The 16,458-nt window shown below is 43.7% G+C and overlaps 1 protein-coding gene across 1 annotated transcript in view; it reads right to left on the bottom strand.

Annotated features, from left to right (window-relative positions):
- The window catches only part of CABIN1 (calcineurin binding protein 1), a 160,136-nt gene that overhangs the window by 20,101 nt on the left and 123,577 nt on the right, over positions 1-16,458 (bottom strand). The window contains exon 31 of the mRNA XM_018565909.1: positions 4,676-4,839. Coding sequence (XP_018421411.1) covers positions 4,676-4,839 — 164 coding nt within the window. The remainder of the gene's footprint in view (positions 1-4,675; positions 4,840-16,458) is intronic.

Genomic DNA, 16,458 nt, shown 5'->3' on the forward strand with positions numbered 1-16,458 from the left:
CAGGAATCTGACAGCGCCGCAGTGCCAATCACAGGTACTGAGACATTATCCCGGTCCGCAGCTGCAGAGATCGGGATATGTCTCAGTGCCTGTGATTGGCGCTGCGGCGCTGCCAGCTTCCTGGCGGGCTCGGCACGTGGAGCTGCGAACACGCCCGAGCCCATCACTAGTCAAGGCCCCTCTGTATAGTGTGGTCCTAACTTTGAGAGCCTCCATCTTGGAACATATATAGCAAAGGATCTTTGAGGAGCAGGGCTTTGCTTCTTCATGTCAGAGCCTTCATTACTGGGGATCTGATGACTAGTGGGTAATACTAGGGAAGCAGCAGCAGGAGAGCTACAGAAACCAGTCACCCATCAATGAATGAAACAGAAGCAAAGAAACCCTTGCAAGCCAGATCCTCAGGTAAAAGTACTCTCTCCAGAGAGGAGTAACACCACCAAATCTCAAGAGGCTAGCTGTCACAGGCAACAGTGCCTTAGACAATATCACACTGCAGAAACAGTATACAGCTTTGAGGCTATACAACATGAGTGCCTAGGCTATTTTCAGGAGGAGTTCAAGCTAGGTAGATTTTTCAGGGTATTGCTTAGATACAATAACCATTCCTAAATGTTCCCAATAAGATAGCAAATCTTTAAGGCCTACTTTAAGCAGACATACACGTGCAATCAGATCCTACAAGGATGCATACACTGATGACATTTAAGAATCTTCTAAACCAGCCAATGAAGAAGAGGCACTGTGTGTGCTGCTGTAGTTGTCGGCGTCATTCAGATACATATAATCTATATGTATCTGATCTATAATCAGGCCTTAGATAAGTGACATAACAATGAGCACCTTATGATACATGTAAGAGAAGGAGAGGAAAAAAAACAACTTATAAGGAATGCAATAATAAATCATGGAGATGGTCAACATCTACATTTTCCAAGCATGGAAATAAAATTCAGTCAACATTGTTCAGGCAGTTTCAGTTCACACATTTAAGTTTATACAGAGGTACAACTCTATTAGATCCCAACCAATTATTCACTCTCGGAATGTCATAATGATTCCAACAAAACTGTATACCACAGAATAAGTGACTGACCAGTAGTTTCCTATGTTGGGTCATTTCCATATTCTCTGATATTCCTATAAAGAGCTATTATGGGTCCTAAAACATATGTCGATGTGTGTCCATACAGATTTGACATTTGGGACAGGCATTTGATCTGTCCTAATTCAGTTTATGCATTTTGTTAGGTGCCGAGTTGATTCAGCAAAGGAATAAAGCAGATATCATTTGAGAGGAGACAACAAAGGCACACGATTCAGTAAAGAATATGCAAAGTTCAATACTAATTACCTTTGTCTGCTATTTTACTGCACAAACTCAGAAAACAGAGTATATAACATTTTGGGCCTGTACCAGAAAGTTTTGTCTTGGACATAATTCTACACTTACAGTCAGGTGTGGAGTCTTCAACTGCAGTATTGTGGCAGCTGACTATCAAAAAAAGCAACAGTATACCTAGCGATAGTTTAAAGCCCAACTGAACATATTCAATTAGACAGACGTTGTACAAATGACCTCCATCTTCAGTCTTATCTCCACTTTAATGTTACAGCAATCATGTAATGTTAAAGAAAAACTATTGAACACTTGAGTTATTGCTCATGTCAACAACTGTTGTTTTCCTGAGTTTGATGTGCATCTGGAGCGAATGTTAAACAGACATCAGTAAAATCCCATTGACTTTAATACAGCAATCCACACGGCCGTTCGACGTGCTTTGCGTTGCGTCGCATTTCTTTGGACACAGCATGTGCATTTAAACTGCATTCAAAGCAGGTCAAATGTAGCATTTTCTTGAAAAGCAAAAAGCATTTGACAAGGATGCCCATAGGCATGAGTCCTTATGTAACTGAATTCACATGAACTGTTACCAAAGTATGAAAAACAGCAGTCTTATTATTCAAATAACTCCTGGCAACATTAATTATCTAGTGAAAAATATTGAAATTATATATTGGGACTATAAAAAGGATGAACTATGCTTATGTTTTATGGAGTGGTAAGAAAGATATGAAGAAGACTCATGGCATACAAAAGGCAAAGTAGAGATGGGGAAGTAGAGATCAGTTGCAGCTGTATATCAATTGAGGCATTATCTCCAATCTGTAAAATCACGTGCTGATCAACACGATTTTGCTGATTACATCTGTGAATGTTTACCAACCACAGACAACAGTATAAAGAAGAGGAAAAATATACTGTATTCTGATGCTTTAGCGTTATTTACTTAAGTTTAAGTTGTTTATTACATTGTAAATAGGCTCTTCCTCAATACAGGAGTTCTGATCCTTTGCTCCTAACACCAGCACCCAAGGGTAGAGGGTATAGCTAGCTGTGTTGTATGCCACAGCAAACCGCTGCAGGCTACAATCTCCAAACTGCTGAAAAATTCTGCTTCCCTTGAAGTCAGAAGACTGGTTTTCTAAACAATGCTGCTTGTACTTTCTCAAACACCTCTTGTGAAACCATACTAAACTGCTGTAGTAATAATTGCTGGGCTGAGCACATGACTGTTTTCTTAAAGCCCAATTGAACTTTCAGTTTGATTCAGCTAAATACATTCCAGTTGCATCAAAAATGTGTTCAAAGTCTTAAGGTGCCCATACACCTTACGATTATCGTACGATAATCGTACGCGATCGACTTTTTATACGACAATCGTAACGTGTGAATGTAGTGCCCGACCGACAGTACTGTACAATCGTACGACTTTTGACGTTCAAGCATGTTGGAAAACTTTGGTGGACCGTACAATTTTTGCATGGTTGGTGGCATTTCCGTCTGTCAAAAGTCGTACGATTAACACTGTTCATGCGCAAACGAAAATACGTGCGGTCTACTAGCGCAATTTGTCCAGGTGTTTTTTTTTTTAACTACCGCTGATTGAACCTTGCGATAATCGCGGCAGGATGGGGCCGCTGTACGACAATCGTACGATGTTTCAATCATCGGACGAAAATTTTCGTGCGATAATCGTAAGGTGTATGGGCACCTTTACAGTTCATTTTCTTTAGAAAGCAGCAGCAGCCAGAAAAGAAAAGCCTGTGTCCCAGCAATACGTTGCAGAGAAGGAGCCTCGCTGTGTGGAAGCAGGGGTCTCTGCTGAGGTCCAACACGCCCCCTGCTAAGTCAGACCAATAGCTGTGCAATCAGCAAAGCTCACACTACCTGCTGATTGGAGAGCTCTAGCTCTGATTTTAGAAGGGGTTGTGTAGGACATTTGCAGAGGGGCCACTGCTTCCACACAGGGAGCACAGGTCCCCTTTCTACAGATGCTGGCAGGGAACAGGCTTTTATACTCAGGATGTGGACACCTTTTTTTGATGCACCTGAAATGTATCGAGCCGATTTAGGGACTGTTTCGAATATTCCTGCTGAAGAAATACACGAAAAAGTGGATTACTAACAACTCAATGAAAAACCATGTCCCAAGGCACTGAAAAATGTAAAGTAAAACTAAAGGCAAAACTTTTTTTTGTTACTTATAGAGTGATGTAGGGTTAGAAGGATTGTCAGGTGTTTTTGTTTTGTTTGCAGTCTGTGCTTTAGGGAGATTCACTCTAAGTGTCCCGATTGCCAATGTCACCAGGAATAAGAGCCCCTTCACACCATCCAGTGCGTTTATCGTGCCCTGGGATGAACATATTGGATCGCATGGGCCAAGTGCATGCACAATTTTTTGCAATCCCACCGCACTGGAACGCAAGGCATTGCGGTACCGCGCATTTCAGTGCAGGCGATCACACTGCGGACGGGAGGCATGTCTGCGGTGCCAATTAAATAAATGGCACCACCACGTCCCCTCCCACCCCAGAACCCGAGGAGGCTTTGTTTATGCAATTCATTGCGTTCATTCCACAGGACTGTGCAATTAACACACCGGAGGGTGTGAACGGGCCCAGAAAGTGAGGGTAAATCCAAAATTTGGAGTTGTCACCAGGAAAGAAATAGAGGGGAAATCTTCCAATGGGGAAACTTGTTCCCATGGCCACTGTCTGAGAGGGAATTTCCCTCACATAGGAAGGATATCCTCTCACTTCCTTTTGAGTATAAAGGACAGGAAATGAAGAGTAACCTCTGTAATGAGACACAAATGGCAAAATTAAATACCGACAGCCATTTTAACCCTCCCTATGCTAACCAAAATGAAAGAAATTGCTTTAGATATACTTTTACAACTCTGTTAGGTCATATAAAATACAGAAGATGCAAAAAAGAGCTTATGTATAAAATGATAGAAAAATGATGCACGTTTGCATGCAAAATCCAACTTTTGAAATTCTTCTGAGGGCCTATGGTCTCGTTAAATAATGTTAGAATGTGATTTATAAGGACGGGAATTCATGTGATATAATTAGAGCAGCGGGTTCAGCTGTTTATACCTAGACACAAGTGAATTAACCATGGTGCACTAATGGCATTCTGAACATTTCAAGTGGTTATTGGTCCCTCAGTTGTTACTTTTAAGGATGAATTGGAACTAATTACAATGCAGCCTGCATATTTTAATAAACGTCTGCATTAAAACTGCTGGTCCTGCATCTCTGAGAGTAATAAAGGCATGATTAGAAAGTAAATGAATGGGAGATATATTCGGAGGCTAACACTCACTTCCCCTGATCGGGGGTCCTCTGTAGCATGCAAGAGATTTTCAGCAGCGTGTTGGAGTCTTTGAGTTGGGCCAGAACGTTCAGAAGGAGCACGATGGAACGGCTCATATGAGAAGCAAAACTGCCGGGGCGATCTATCTCATCCACAGGTATCCGCCAGATTCCCTGAAAGTCAGAGGAAAAGCAAAATAAATATGTAATAAAATGCAAATGACTTAATACACAAAAGGCTTTCTTAACATCAACCTTGATGAGACGTTAAAAAAATATTGCTTTTTTATTGTTTTTATATATACAAAATGATTTTACTTGATGTAAATGACCTTATCGGTGTATGTTAACAATTTAAAAACCTTGTTGTTCTGTACCGTTTGTATTTAGAAATGTACATAGGGGACCCATATTTACTCATTACATATGCAGGTTCTGCTTATGGATTTGTACTGCTACACAATGGTTGTGCTTTACGGATTCTTCTCACATCACAGGTCTACCAAACTCTGTCAAAACAGTGAATTTCCCATGTAGCTGATATCTAGCTAACTTGGATGAAATTCGAACTGTGGATGGCCCTGTCTGTGCCACTCTGTTTTGCAAAAGTCAAATTTTCAAATGGTCAGCCGATCAGCTGCAGCTACTGGTTAGGTATTTTGACAGCTGCAGGCGCCAGCTGTCAGGATACAATAGCTGACAGGGGAGATTCCTCTGTCCACGCTGTGGATGGAGTGTTTTTTTCTCATTTGGCCTGCAGGACTAAATGAGAACAAATGACTAGTGTATGGCCAGCTGTACTTCAAAGCTGTACTAAAGCTGTCATGACAGAAACATGAAGGCTGCCAATTCTGGCCTTTCCTTTTGGAAAAGCTAGTTGCCTGGCTATGGCTATCATGCTGACCCTCTTCATGCAATACTTTGAATCACTGACCTAGAACAGTGGCGAAGGACAATCAGCGAGGCTACAGTGGGACACACACTCAAAATATGTGACTACTGTGTGAATCCCCCCCCCCCCCCAGGAAAACCAACAACAAAATTAAATCTTTCAATTGACTTCTGTTGAAGAAGCCGGTCCAGGAAATTGTGATCGAACAGCAACTGTAGTTCCTACTCTGGTATTCTGACAGCAGCACACCTGCTGCCCACTGTCCGAATACAATAGGCTGGGGGGGATTCCCCCCATCCATGCCAACAGTGGCCTGAGTGAGAAAAGACTATAAGTGTATGGTCACCCTAAATGATTTTAGTAGCCATCTACAAATCTCTACATTTAAGACACATCAAATATGCATTTTAAATAAACAGTGCAATAACACAAAATATCAACTCAGTAAAAACAGTATCTGCTGTGTGAAATCTCAGGCACTGCCGCCTCTGACTGCTAGTCTCAGAAGATATGGACTGAGATTTGGTGATGTCACTACTCTGCAGTTCTCTGTGTGGAAGTATCAAAGGAGGAAAAACCCTGTTTATACCAAGATAGTCTCCTCCACCCAGAGACTCAGTGCAGAACAAGGCATGGTAAGTCAATCATGGGTGAAAGATAAGGCCATAGGCAATGCTGGTGACAAGTCCTTTGCATGCCTTTTTTTTTTTTGCACAGTTTGCATAGTTCACTTCCATTTTAAGAGGTTCACATGCAACCCTCAGGTGACTATTTCTAATTGGCAGTTACTGAAACTACAAGAGAAAAATGTGATTAGTTCCTGCTAAAAGGATGTGTTCTTTACGCTGCACAATATTCATACGTACTGACTTTTACCAGAAGGACTATGAATGTATAAACACCTCATATTAACCACCTGATTCAAACGCTTAGTGCAAGTACCAACCAGGTCCCGTGGGACTTGTTGAGACTCTTAAGAGATGCATGCTGCAAAGTCACAAGGGGAAACAGGAAATAACAGTCAAAGAGTAACATATTTTGTGACATACAAAACAAGCTGAGTAAAACAAATGACAACTTTTAAGTATATAAAATGAAACTATTCTTTCCATTCAACACTTAAAAAAACCTCAGATGGCTTTTAATGATCCTATCAAACTATTTCGGTTCTCAGTCTGGTTTGGCAATTCCTATCAGATTGTTGGGTCTGTTCCGCAGATCCTATTGCATCTCATCCTGTAACTCCCCACTGCCTCTGTGCACTGCTCCCCAAATATTACGCATCATCTGGCTGGCTCTCCTGCTCGTTTGCGGGTTAGTGAGATTGTGCCTAATTAGTAAGCCACCCAAACATCTTGATCGAGCTGGCGTGGGTGGAAGGGGTGTGGGAGGAGGGAGAGGGAGACAATGGGGGATAGAAGACTAGCGTTTACTTCTAATTCTCACTCTATATTTATGCAGTGGCAGATACAAGGGTGCGATTACTAAACAACAGACGAATCGGAAGACAAAACTACAAAGTCCGTGTGAAAAGTATCAAAAAATATACTTTAACATATAGAAAATGTGTCCGTAGAGTTTCCTACATAGAATTGTCAGCAACACAAAAGAAATAGCAAATCAGATATTCTGACTGGGATTACGTATGCTGCACTCCTAACCCGAGAAAAGAAAAATCTGTTATTAAAGCAATGACCCCTAACATATGTACTACCTGGCAGCGCCATCTGCCATTCCAGCTGTGTACCTGTGTCTGAGTCATCGCAGGCTTTCTCCATACCTCGGCTTTCCAACAAAAGCTGAACTGCTGAGACACTACGGTAAGCACTGGATTGTTGTAGGAGTTAGATTAGATGACATCATGCTGAATCCTGCTCGGGAGAAATAAGACTCTACCTGAGCCTTGCTCTCCTTTCTGTATCTCAGTTAATTTACCTCAGTTAATTTACCTTGCATTTTGACATCTGAAGCTATAGGACCGTTGCATTCATGGAGGCAGCCAGCACCACATTTCAATTACAGATTTTTGTGGTGTGGTTTGATACACCAAACATAAACAAACATGTAGTACCATGGAGAATAAAAAACCCCAAAAACTGTATTTTCCCCTACAGAATAAATAATAGATCTGGCCTATAAACCCTTCTCCCAAATCTGGCTTTAGAGACAGATTCAATCTTTGTACAATCAACTTTAGATTTACCAAAACTATGTAAAGCTGGTCATACACTGGTCGAATTTTGGATTTTGCCCCCCTCAGGTTTTTTCAATTGACTGGAAATCTAAGCTGAACAGTGGCTGCAACCAATGGACAGGATGGGGGAATCAAGCGTTTCTCTTTCGCTCATTGAAAGACACAGCTGAAGCAAAGGGTTATACCGCCACCTGCAAGAGTGGGATGCTAGGCAGAAAACAACAAAGCACAGCCCTGGGGGCGGCCCCTGCAGGTGGCTCAACCCCCCCACATTCTAGAAACATCTCAATTTTTTGCCTTTTTTTCTTAATCCGATTGATTTCCCATCCCTCGGTTCTCACTGCTTTGGCACGTCCTTCAATGAAAGAAATAGGATTTTTTTGTACTCCCCATAAAATCCTTTTCTCTGTGTTCATTTAAGGACACAGCACCCTCCCCTCTGGAGTTGTCTGTGCCTTTTTCCACTGCTTTGTGAATAACTGAGATGCTTCTAGGAAGTAGAGGGTTGAGTCACCAGCAGGGGCCGCCCCCCAGGGCTCTGCTTTGTTGTTTTCTGCCTAGCGTCCTACTCCTGCAGGTAGCGGTATAACCCTTCCGTTAAATGAGGATTCAGCTGTGTACTTTAATGATTGCAGAGAAAAGGATTTTTTGGCGAGTACAAAAAAAACAAAATTTCTTTGGACTAAACCAGAAGAAACGGCCACTGTCTAACCAGCTTTATCTTGAGACCTACCTAAACTATCTAAATCAATTTGCAGATCAGATAGGCCCTTGCACTGCATAGTTGTTGGTAGATCTAAAGGAGCTTTTCCAATCAGGTTGTAATTTGATTTGTGAGTTTAAGAGGGGTATTTAAAAGATCCAGTCAGCCCAGGCAAAAGTAATGCTAGGCCAAACAGTGATGTCATGGGTACACATGACTGGCGACAGTAAAAGGTGTAACTGGCAGACACCATGACCAATCTGGAATGGACACATTCCTCGTGCTTCTACCAGAACAAACTCCTAGCAGGAGTATGTGTTATTTGTTGCTTTTTTCTGTAAATGTCATCACGTGAGATAGCACACCTCACGCAGACTACGGAAAGACCTGTGGAAAGTTTACCCTGTGATTATACACTTTCCTTTACCAAGCTGGCACATGTTCTGTCAATGGAGGTATCTGTTGCATATATTTGCAGCTAAGGAGAAATCCCTTCTTTCTATACAAATATTGACACGACTGATGAATTCACTTCTTCTCTGTTCTTTAATCCCTTTGCTAATCTTCCTGGGTCTATAACCTTTTCTACTTGTGTAGGCAATATTCCCGGCTACACATGCACTGTACATCATAGATATGTGAACCCTCGGAGCCTTGATTCACATAGCCTGGTTGTGCTATGTGAATGCATTGTAATGCAATTAAAGCAGCACAGCATTCTGCTCCCTGCTAGATCTATACACCATTGGAAGGGAGCTCGTAGCAGGAGTGCAGAAAGGCAGAGATGTCCATGATTTGGAACAGGTTCAGCTTTTGCCTTCTCTCAGACTTGAAAGGCATCGGTTCCAGACTTTAGGGAGCTAAGAGAGTCCAATGCTGCTGAATAATTCATTCTTTTTCCTGTGTGTGCACCCGCAGAGAAAACCAAACAGCAAACACAGGAACACAGCCAGCCTTGCTACTAAAGGGAGGGGAAAGGGGAGAGAGATAAACAGAGTTACAGCACAAGAGGACATGAAGACTAGAGCATCACACAAGAGATGGGGGGGATACAAGCGAGGACGAAGAACGTGGATGCAACGAGACCAGGCGAGATTAAAGAAAGCTATAAAAGACGAGTGTATGTATGAGAAAAGGAAAAGCAGCCTCGGTCACAATGATTACTGCCCTGCCCTCACTTCCTGCAGTTGCAAGGGTGAAGGCTGAGCCCGTCATTACACAACTTTCAAAAGTCTAACAAGAGCTATTTTTAGCCCTGGAGGAAAAGTCATTCAGCCAAGTGACGCGAGGTCTCCCCTCCTTTACATATGCACATACATATATATAAAACACATGGACACAGAGGGGGGGAATGGCCCTTCTCCTTCGCTGGGGGGCTGATTTGCACTGCTTGGCCAATCCTGCCTCCAAACTTTGAGAAGCACACACACACACATACACTAGATCAGTCTGATGTATGCTTCAAGGCAAAGGGCAGAATTTCAGTACAATTACACTACCCATGCAGAGCTCCTGTCACTAGGAAGAAATATTTTATACATACAACAAGAATGTATTCCTATTGCAAGGCTGACCCACTTACAAATATACCTTGGCGTGTCTGTGTCAATCGCCATGGTGATCCTACACCAAACATGTTTTCAGAAGGGTGACAACTCACCATCACAGTGAAGGAAGGCCCCTCCAGTCGTACATCCCTGACAATGACTCCAGGCTCGTCCAGAGTTGGGTGCAGCTGGCAGGGTGTGTATGTGTGTGCGGGGTATGTGTGTGTGTGTGCAGCTCTGGCCTGGCACAGCCTAGGAAGCAGCACCCGGGGCTGAGAGAAGCAGCAGTGACAGGCTGTCTGTATGTTGCACAGCCTTCCTCTTCACACCCACGCACTCCCCTCCTGACCCTGCACTAGTCCAGCTTGTTAGTGTGTGTGGATCTGTGTGTATGTGAGCTGCCTTAGAGCCGCCCATAGCCCGCAGCAACCAATTGCACAAAGGCAGTGTATCCTCCCACATGTACACCCACGCACTCAGCCACAGAGCTAATGCACCTAGCAAACTGTGTACATACATAGTGTGTATACAAACAACTCTCTGTATATGCAGGAGCATCTCTGTGCATATGCAACCTTGGCATGCTGTGCACCTAGGCAGAGAGGACGAGTGTTCTCAATCCACATCAGACATGTACACAGCTTGCTGCATGCATTAGCTCAGTGCCTGTGTGCAGGAGACACGCAGAGTGTGATGGGATAACTATGTAGCACTGTATATGTCGTATATAAACAGCTGCCACGTTATCAGGAAGAAAGCACGCAAAAGGGGGGGTGATCATTTCACTCATAATTACCGCTGCGTTCAAGAATGACGATTGATGTAAATATCTAAATCTCAGCTGGGGAAGAAAGATCATAGCTATGGTCCTCATCTCCTTGTGCATTACTGCTTAGAACCCTTACCTGGAAATCATTCCACACCCACTGCACTTCCTCTTTTACAGGACATCATATTCTTTGCCAGACAAAGCCTGGGTGCTCTTTAAATATCCCTGACAGACTTTAGCCTTTGCTACGTCAGATACCACACACTCCATACAGATGATGGAACTAGCATTTATTAAAGCGCAACTCCAACAGCTCAGTACATCGATTGATATGCATGCATGGGAGCTGTTTTATCTGCCAAAAGATTTGTAACCCCGAGATTTACACAGCACAGCCATCGTGGAGACGTAAGCTGGTCATACACTGCTCGAATTTCAGCCGAGTCCTGCTGACTCTTTGGGTGGCCCTGTTAGGGCCACCGGGCTCAATGAAGGCTGATTATTCAATCACATTTTGTAGAAGGAGCAAGGAAAAGGAAGCAACTAATCAGAGTCCAGACTTTAGCAGACCAGTTACTTTTATGGGAGTCTATTATACCAAAATCATACTTCGGTCAAAAAACATTTTCATCAAAGAAGCTTACTTTTAAAGTGACACTAAACTCAGGAGTTACACCTTAGGGCCTCATCAGTACAGCTCTGTGTTGCGTGCAGGGCCGTATCAAACAGCTCCCGGGAAGGACAGGGGCTGCGCATGTGATTAGTACACAGCCCCCGTCCTTCTCTGCGGGACTACGCGGCCGTCCGCCCCCCCCCCCCTTACACTTACCCGCCCTCCATGTCCGTGCTGGTGCCGGTGAGCGTACAGGATGGATCCTGTCTGCGTCCGAGCCAGGAAACACGCCCCCCTACGGTCCTGCACTTGAGGTGAGCGTAGGCTTACGGCTGCGTAGTCCCATAGAGAAGGACGGGGGCTGCGTATTAAATCACACGAAGCACCTGTCCTTCCCGGGAGCTGCTCGGTACGGCGCTACGCGCAGCACGGAGCTGTACGTGCCGGCTGATTCCAGTGTGAATGAGGCTTAAAGGAGAACTATGAGGTGAGTGCTTTTCACTCACCTCATAGTTCTAGCCGACCTGTGACAATGAGACTGTCACAGGTCGGCCCAGTAGATTGGGAGGTGAGCGAACACATACCGGCGTTCGCTCACCTCTCGATCCTGTCACGGCTCTCTGCCGTGACAGGGGAGGAGTTGGATTCCCCCCTCCGATCCGCCAGCACTGACTGGCGGAACGGACGGGGGCGGGTACAGCTGGCTCTGCCTTTAGACAGGCAGAGCCAGCTGTCAGTCACGCAGCTGGGCGGATCCCGGCATAATTGTCGGGATCCGCTTCAGCTGTGGCGTCTCAGTATACCTGCATACTGAGCCTAGGGTGACGGGAGGACGCTAGTTTGTGTCCTACCGTTACCCTAAGGAGAACTATGGGGAAAAGCCTTAACCCCATAGTTCTCCTTTAAAAATGCATTTGAGTACCTTAACTAGTAACAAAAATGTATCTTACCTGTACATCGCTCAGCTGTAGGTCCTCAAATCATCTCTGAATTTGGTGCTGACACTGTCCATCCTTCCGGAGGGTGGCTACTTTTGTTCCCCTTGGTCCCTGTGTGCAGGGTAAAGTAGTCACTGCTCCAAGCTCGCTCCTGTGATGGACTGCAAACTCAATACAAATTAGTAAACTAAACATGAGATTGTAGTCCATCACAGGAGCGAGCTTGGAGTGGTGACTACTTTACTCTGCACACAGGGACCAAAAGTAGCCCCCCTCCAGAAGGAAGGACAGTGTCAGCCCAAATTCAGAGATGGTTTGAGGATCTACAGCTGAGTGATACACAAATGAGATAACACTTTTGTTAATAGTTGCGGTACTTGAATGCATTTTTAAGATGTAACTCCTGAGTTTAGTGTCACTTTAAAGGGTTCTTACATCCCTAACGCTTAGCAAAGATGGAGAGGTTTGAATTTGTGTATCGGTGTGTGACTACTCGGTATATGACCACTGAATAGGATTAAAGCAGAACATAAAAACACGGCCACTATAATACAATGCAGGCAGTCGGTGTATTCACAGAGCTGTTAGTCAGCATGATACCGCAAAGGGATGGGTGCGAGCACATCATTTCCAAGGGTGTCAGGTACTGGGTTACAAATCAGCTGTGGTCCCCCATTGCAAGGAAAACAGATGCAACTAATAAAACATGTGCAATAGTTATATTTAGCATCCCTTTATTTTATCAGTAGTTAGCTTTTATAATTAGTTAAGTTCTTAAAAGGTACTCTGCCAGCCAAAACTTTTCTTGCTTTGGATACAGCGGGGAAGGGTTAGAACTAGGAATGCACAGATACTTTTCGAGTACCAGTGCAGATACTTGGCATTTTCATGAGAACTACCAGGGTTGCAGCGGTTGCAGCTGGGACCTGGCTCTGGCGCTCCACCACTGTCCTGAAATCATTAGTCTGTATTGTTTTAGAAAAACTGTCACCTGACAATAAACAAAAATGTATCAGTACTCGTACTTGTAAGTACTCGGCAAGTGCCAGTACTCGTACTCGCAAAACTGGTATCTGTGCATCCCTTTATTTATATTTATAAAAAACAAAATCGTACATTAAAACAGAGATGCACAAATGCCAGGAGCTCCGTGTGTGCCTTACAAATGACAGCAGCCTCCTAACTTCTGAATTTTTTTCTAGTCTAGTCTTGGAGCTCAAAAGTATCAGTGCATGTACTCGTACTTGTACCGAGTACTGTACTTGGTATCTGTGCAACCCTAGTTAGAACCTCTGTAAGGTTTCTATTGCTGTTGGTGTCCATGTTATGATTTTGCTTCAGTTGCTGTTCTAACACCTAATATCTTGACAGGAAGCGGTTGGAAATATCCCCAAGGTGGACACAGTATTGAAAACTGTGGGGTTTTTTAAATTACTGTTGCTGATGTCTCTATAAGGAAGATTTAAAACAATAGCCACAAAGTGAGTAAAAAAACTCCCCAAACATAACCACAGACATATCTGTAAAAAATAAGTCAAGGCAACTGACTTATTCATACTGAATTGAGAAAGCTGGTTGGATGACCAGTGAAACGTCTTCAAGAAAAATACACCAAGCCCAGTTGCCTTGACTTATTTTTTACAGATATACCATGACCTGGATGAATGAGGTTCAAACCCTTCCCAAATCATCCATAGGGAAATGCTTTCATGTTGCCACTGCAGTCCAGACTTCCTGGGCTGACGGATCACAGCTCTCATTGGCACAGCCTGCCCAGGGCTGTGCATTGTTTAAAGCTTATATAAAATACACAAATTAATGCAGCTCTGGAATCATTAACATACCATTAAATGTTTTTATAATGCAAACAGTGTAAGTACCTAAATATGACCTGGTATCAGCCTCTTGCAGTCCCTATACAGCAGAGCCTGCAAAAATAGGCCGCACGAGGAGCCAATCAGTTAAAGAAGAACTCCAGGATGTATTCCAATTAACCCTTGCAGTGGGGCTACCCCAAAGTGTTTAATGTGGGATGAAAATAAAGTAGATATGCTCCCCTGATCCTTGCTTGTGACAGCTCCAGATTAAAGCTGGTTTTTGTTTTGTCTTTTCATGGGCTATTTTTTTTAAAACATGTTTTGTGTTTTAAATACAGAGGTGATCTGTCATGTTCTGCAATGTCCTGATGCAATGGACCCAGCCATTGAGAATAATGGACACTCCAGACACATGCACTGAGTTTGGGACTGAGATGACCATTATCCTCTAGGGCAGGGGTAGCCAAACTCCGGCCCTCCAGCTGTGGTGGAACTACAAATCCCATGAGGCATTGCAAGATTCTCACAACCACAGACATGACTTCCGCAGAGAGATGCATCATGGGATTTGTAGTTTCACCACAGCTAGAGGGCCAGAGTTTGGCTACCCCTGCTCTAGGGCCAGGCCTGAGCCTTTGTGCAGCAATCCCGAGGCTGCAGTGGCCCCACGGCACGTAAATACTTCTGCCAAGAGTTGGGCAGGTTGGGGCAGTCAAATCTACCAGTTCTTTTATTTTGCAATTCAATGAAAAGGAAATGCTTTATACATTTATTTTTGTTTGGAAAGCACAATTACCCTTTCGGAGTAATTGCTGAACATTTGAGAACATCACTGTGAAGGCCAATTCTGAATACCTCAGAAGGAAAAATGTAGACTGTAAATCTACAGATAATGTTTTTTTTACAGCAGAGATGCCACCTACAGTGCACAATAGGTCACGCTTACAATGGATGCAAATGCACACAAAAAGAGTCTGGCACATGCATACCGATGTATAATCTAACTGACATTCAGCAAGTATGAACTAGTTTGAACTATTCACCATAAAAACATAAAGCAAGCAAATATACCATTTACACAAATAGTGCTTGTATGCAATACCACTGAATACAGCGGTGCTGTGGACTCACAGTAACATTACCCTCAATCCTGTTACTTGTGCCTGCATTAGGGATGTACTGATACCACTTTTTGCAGACTGAGTATGAGTACCGATACTTTTCCTCATGTACCCGACGATACAAATTACCAATACTTTTTGTTAGTGTTGTGAGAGTTTTTCTAAAACAATACAGACTAATGATTTTAGGACAGTGGTGAAGTTCCAGGGCCCGGTCCCAGCTGCAAACGCTGCACCCCTGGTAATTGTGCCACTGACTCCAAGCTGTAGAGGAACTACAAATCCCAGCAATACATTATACAGCAATGCAGAATACCATCAGCTATAGAGGACTACAAATCCCAGCAATACATTATAGAACAATGCCGAATACCACCAGCTATAGAGCACTACAAATCCCAGTGATACATTATACAACAATGCAGAATACTACCAGCTATACAGGACTACATATCCCAGTGATACATTATACAGCAATGAAGAATGGCAACCGGCTATAGATGACTACAAATCCCAGCAATACATTATACATCACTGCAGAATAATTTGAAGCTACATACTCTCTGCTCCTTCAGGGTGCTGGGCTGATGTCTCCAGTGGAGGATCTCAGGAAGGCTGTGTGGGGTCTAAGGGGGGTTGTGCGAGGCCTCAGGAGGGCAGTGCGGGGTCTCAGGAGGGCTGGCGCTGTTAGGGACCTAAGCAGCCTTCCCGTCAACAGCGGTGCCTGTTTACAGCATTGACTTCATTCTAAAAATTTAAAGCACCGTTATCGGCGCTTACTATCTGGGCATTTTAATGAGCACTGGTACTCATGAAAATGCCCAGTATCAGCACTGATACCGGTATTAGTGTATCCCTAGCCTGCATTATACCGCAGCAGCTAGACCATAGCTGCTCAAAAGGAGTTCTCCTCCACTGTTTGTGAAAATAATCCCGTCATGGGAGGTAGAACGGGTGGTGACTGAAGACTTCCTTCTGAAATAGTTAGCGGCTTGGTTTTCATACTGATCCAATGGCGTTAATACTTTCTAAGTTGTGGAAACAGAACAAGTTATGTGACAAACAGCTCCAAAAGGGCCTGGGGTGAAGTGTACCTGCCATTCAGGCTGCAAGGTTTTTAGATTTAAAGTCCACAGAGGAAGGGTGTGTGACAGAAAACTATTGGATTTTGTTTATTTTGAAGCTGTGGGGCCTCACCA

The sequence above is a fragment of the Nanorana parkeri genome, unplaced genomic scaffold (assembly GCF_000935625.1).
Source record: "Nanorana parkeri isolate BGI_ZX_2015 unplaced genomic scaffold, ASM93562v1 scaffold899, whole genome shotgun sequence".
In the NCBI taxonomy this organism is placed as follows: domain Eukaryota; kingdom Metazoa; phylum Chordata; class Amphibia; order Anura; family Dicroglossidae; genus Nanorana; species Nanorana parkeri.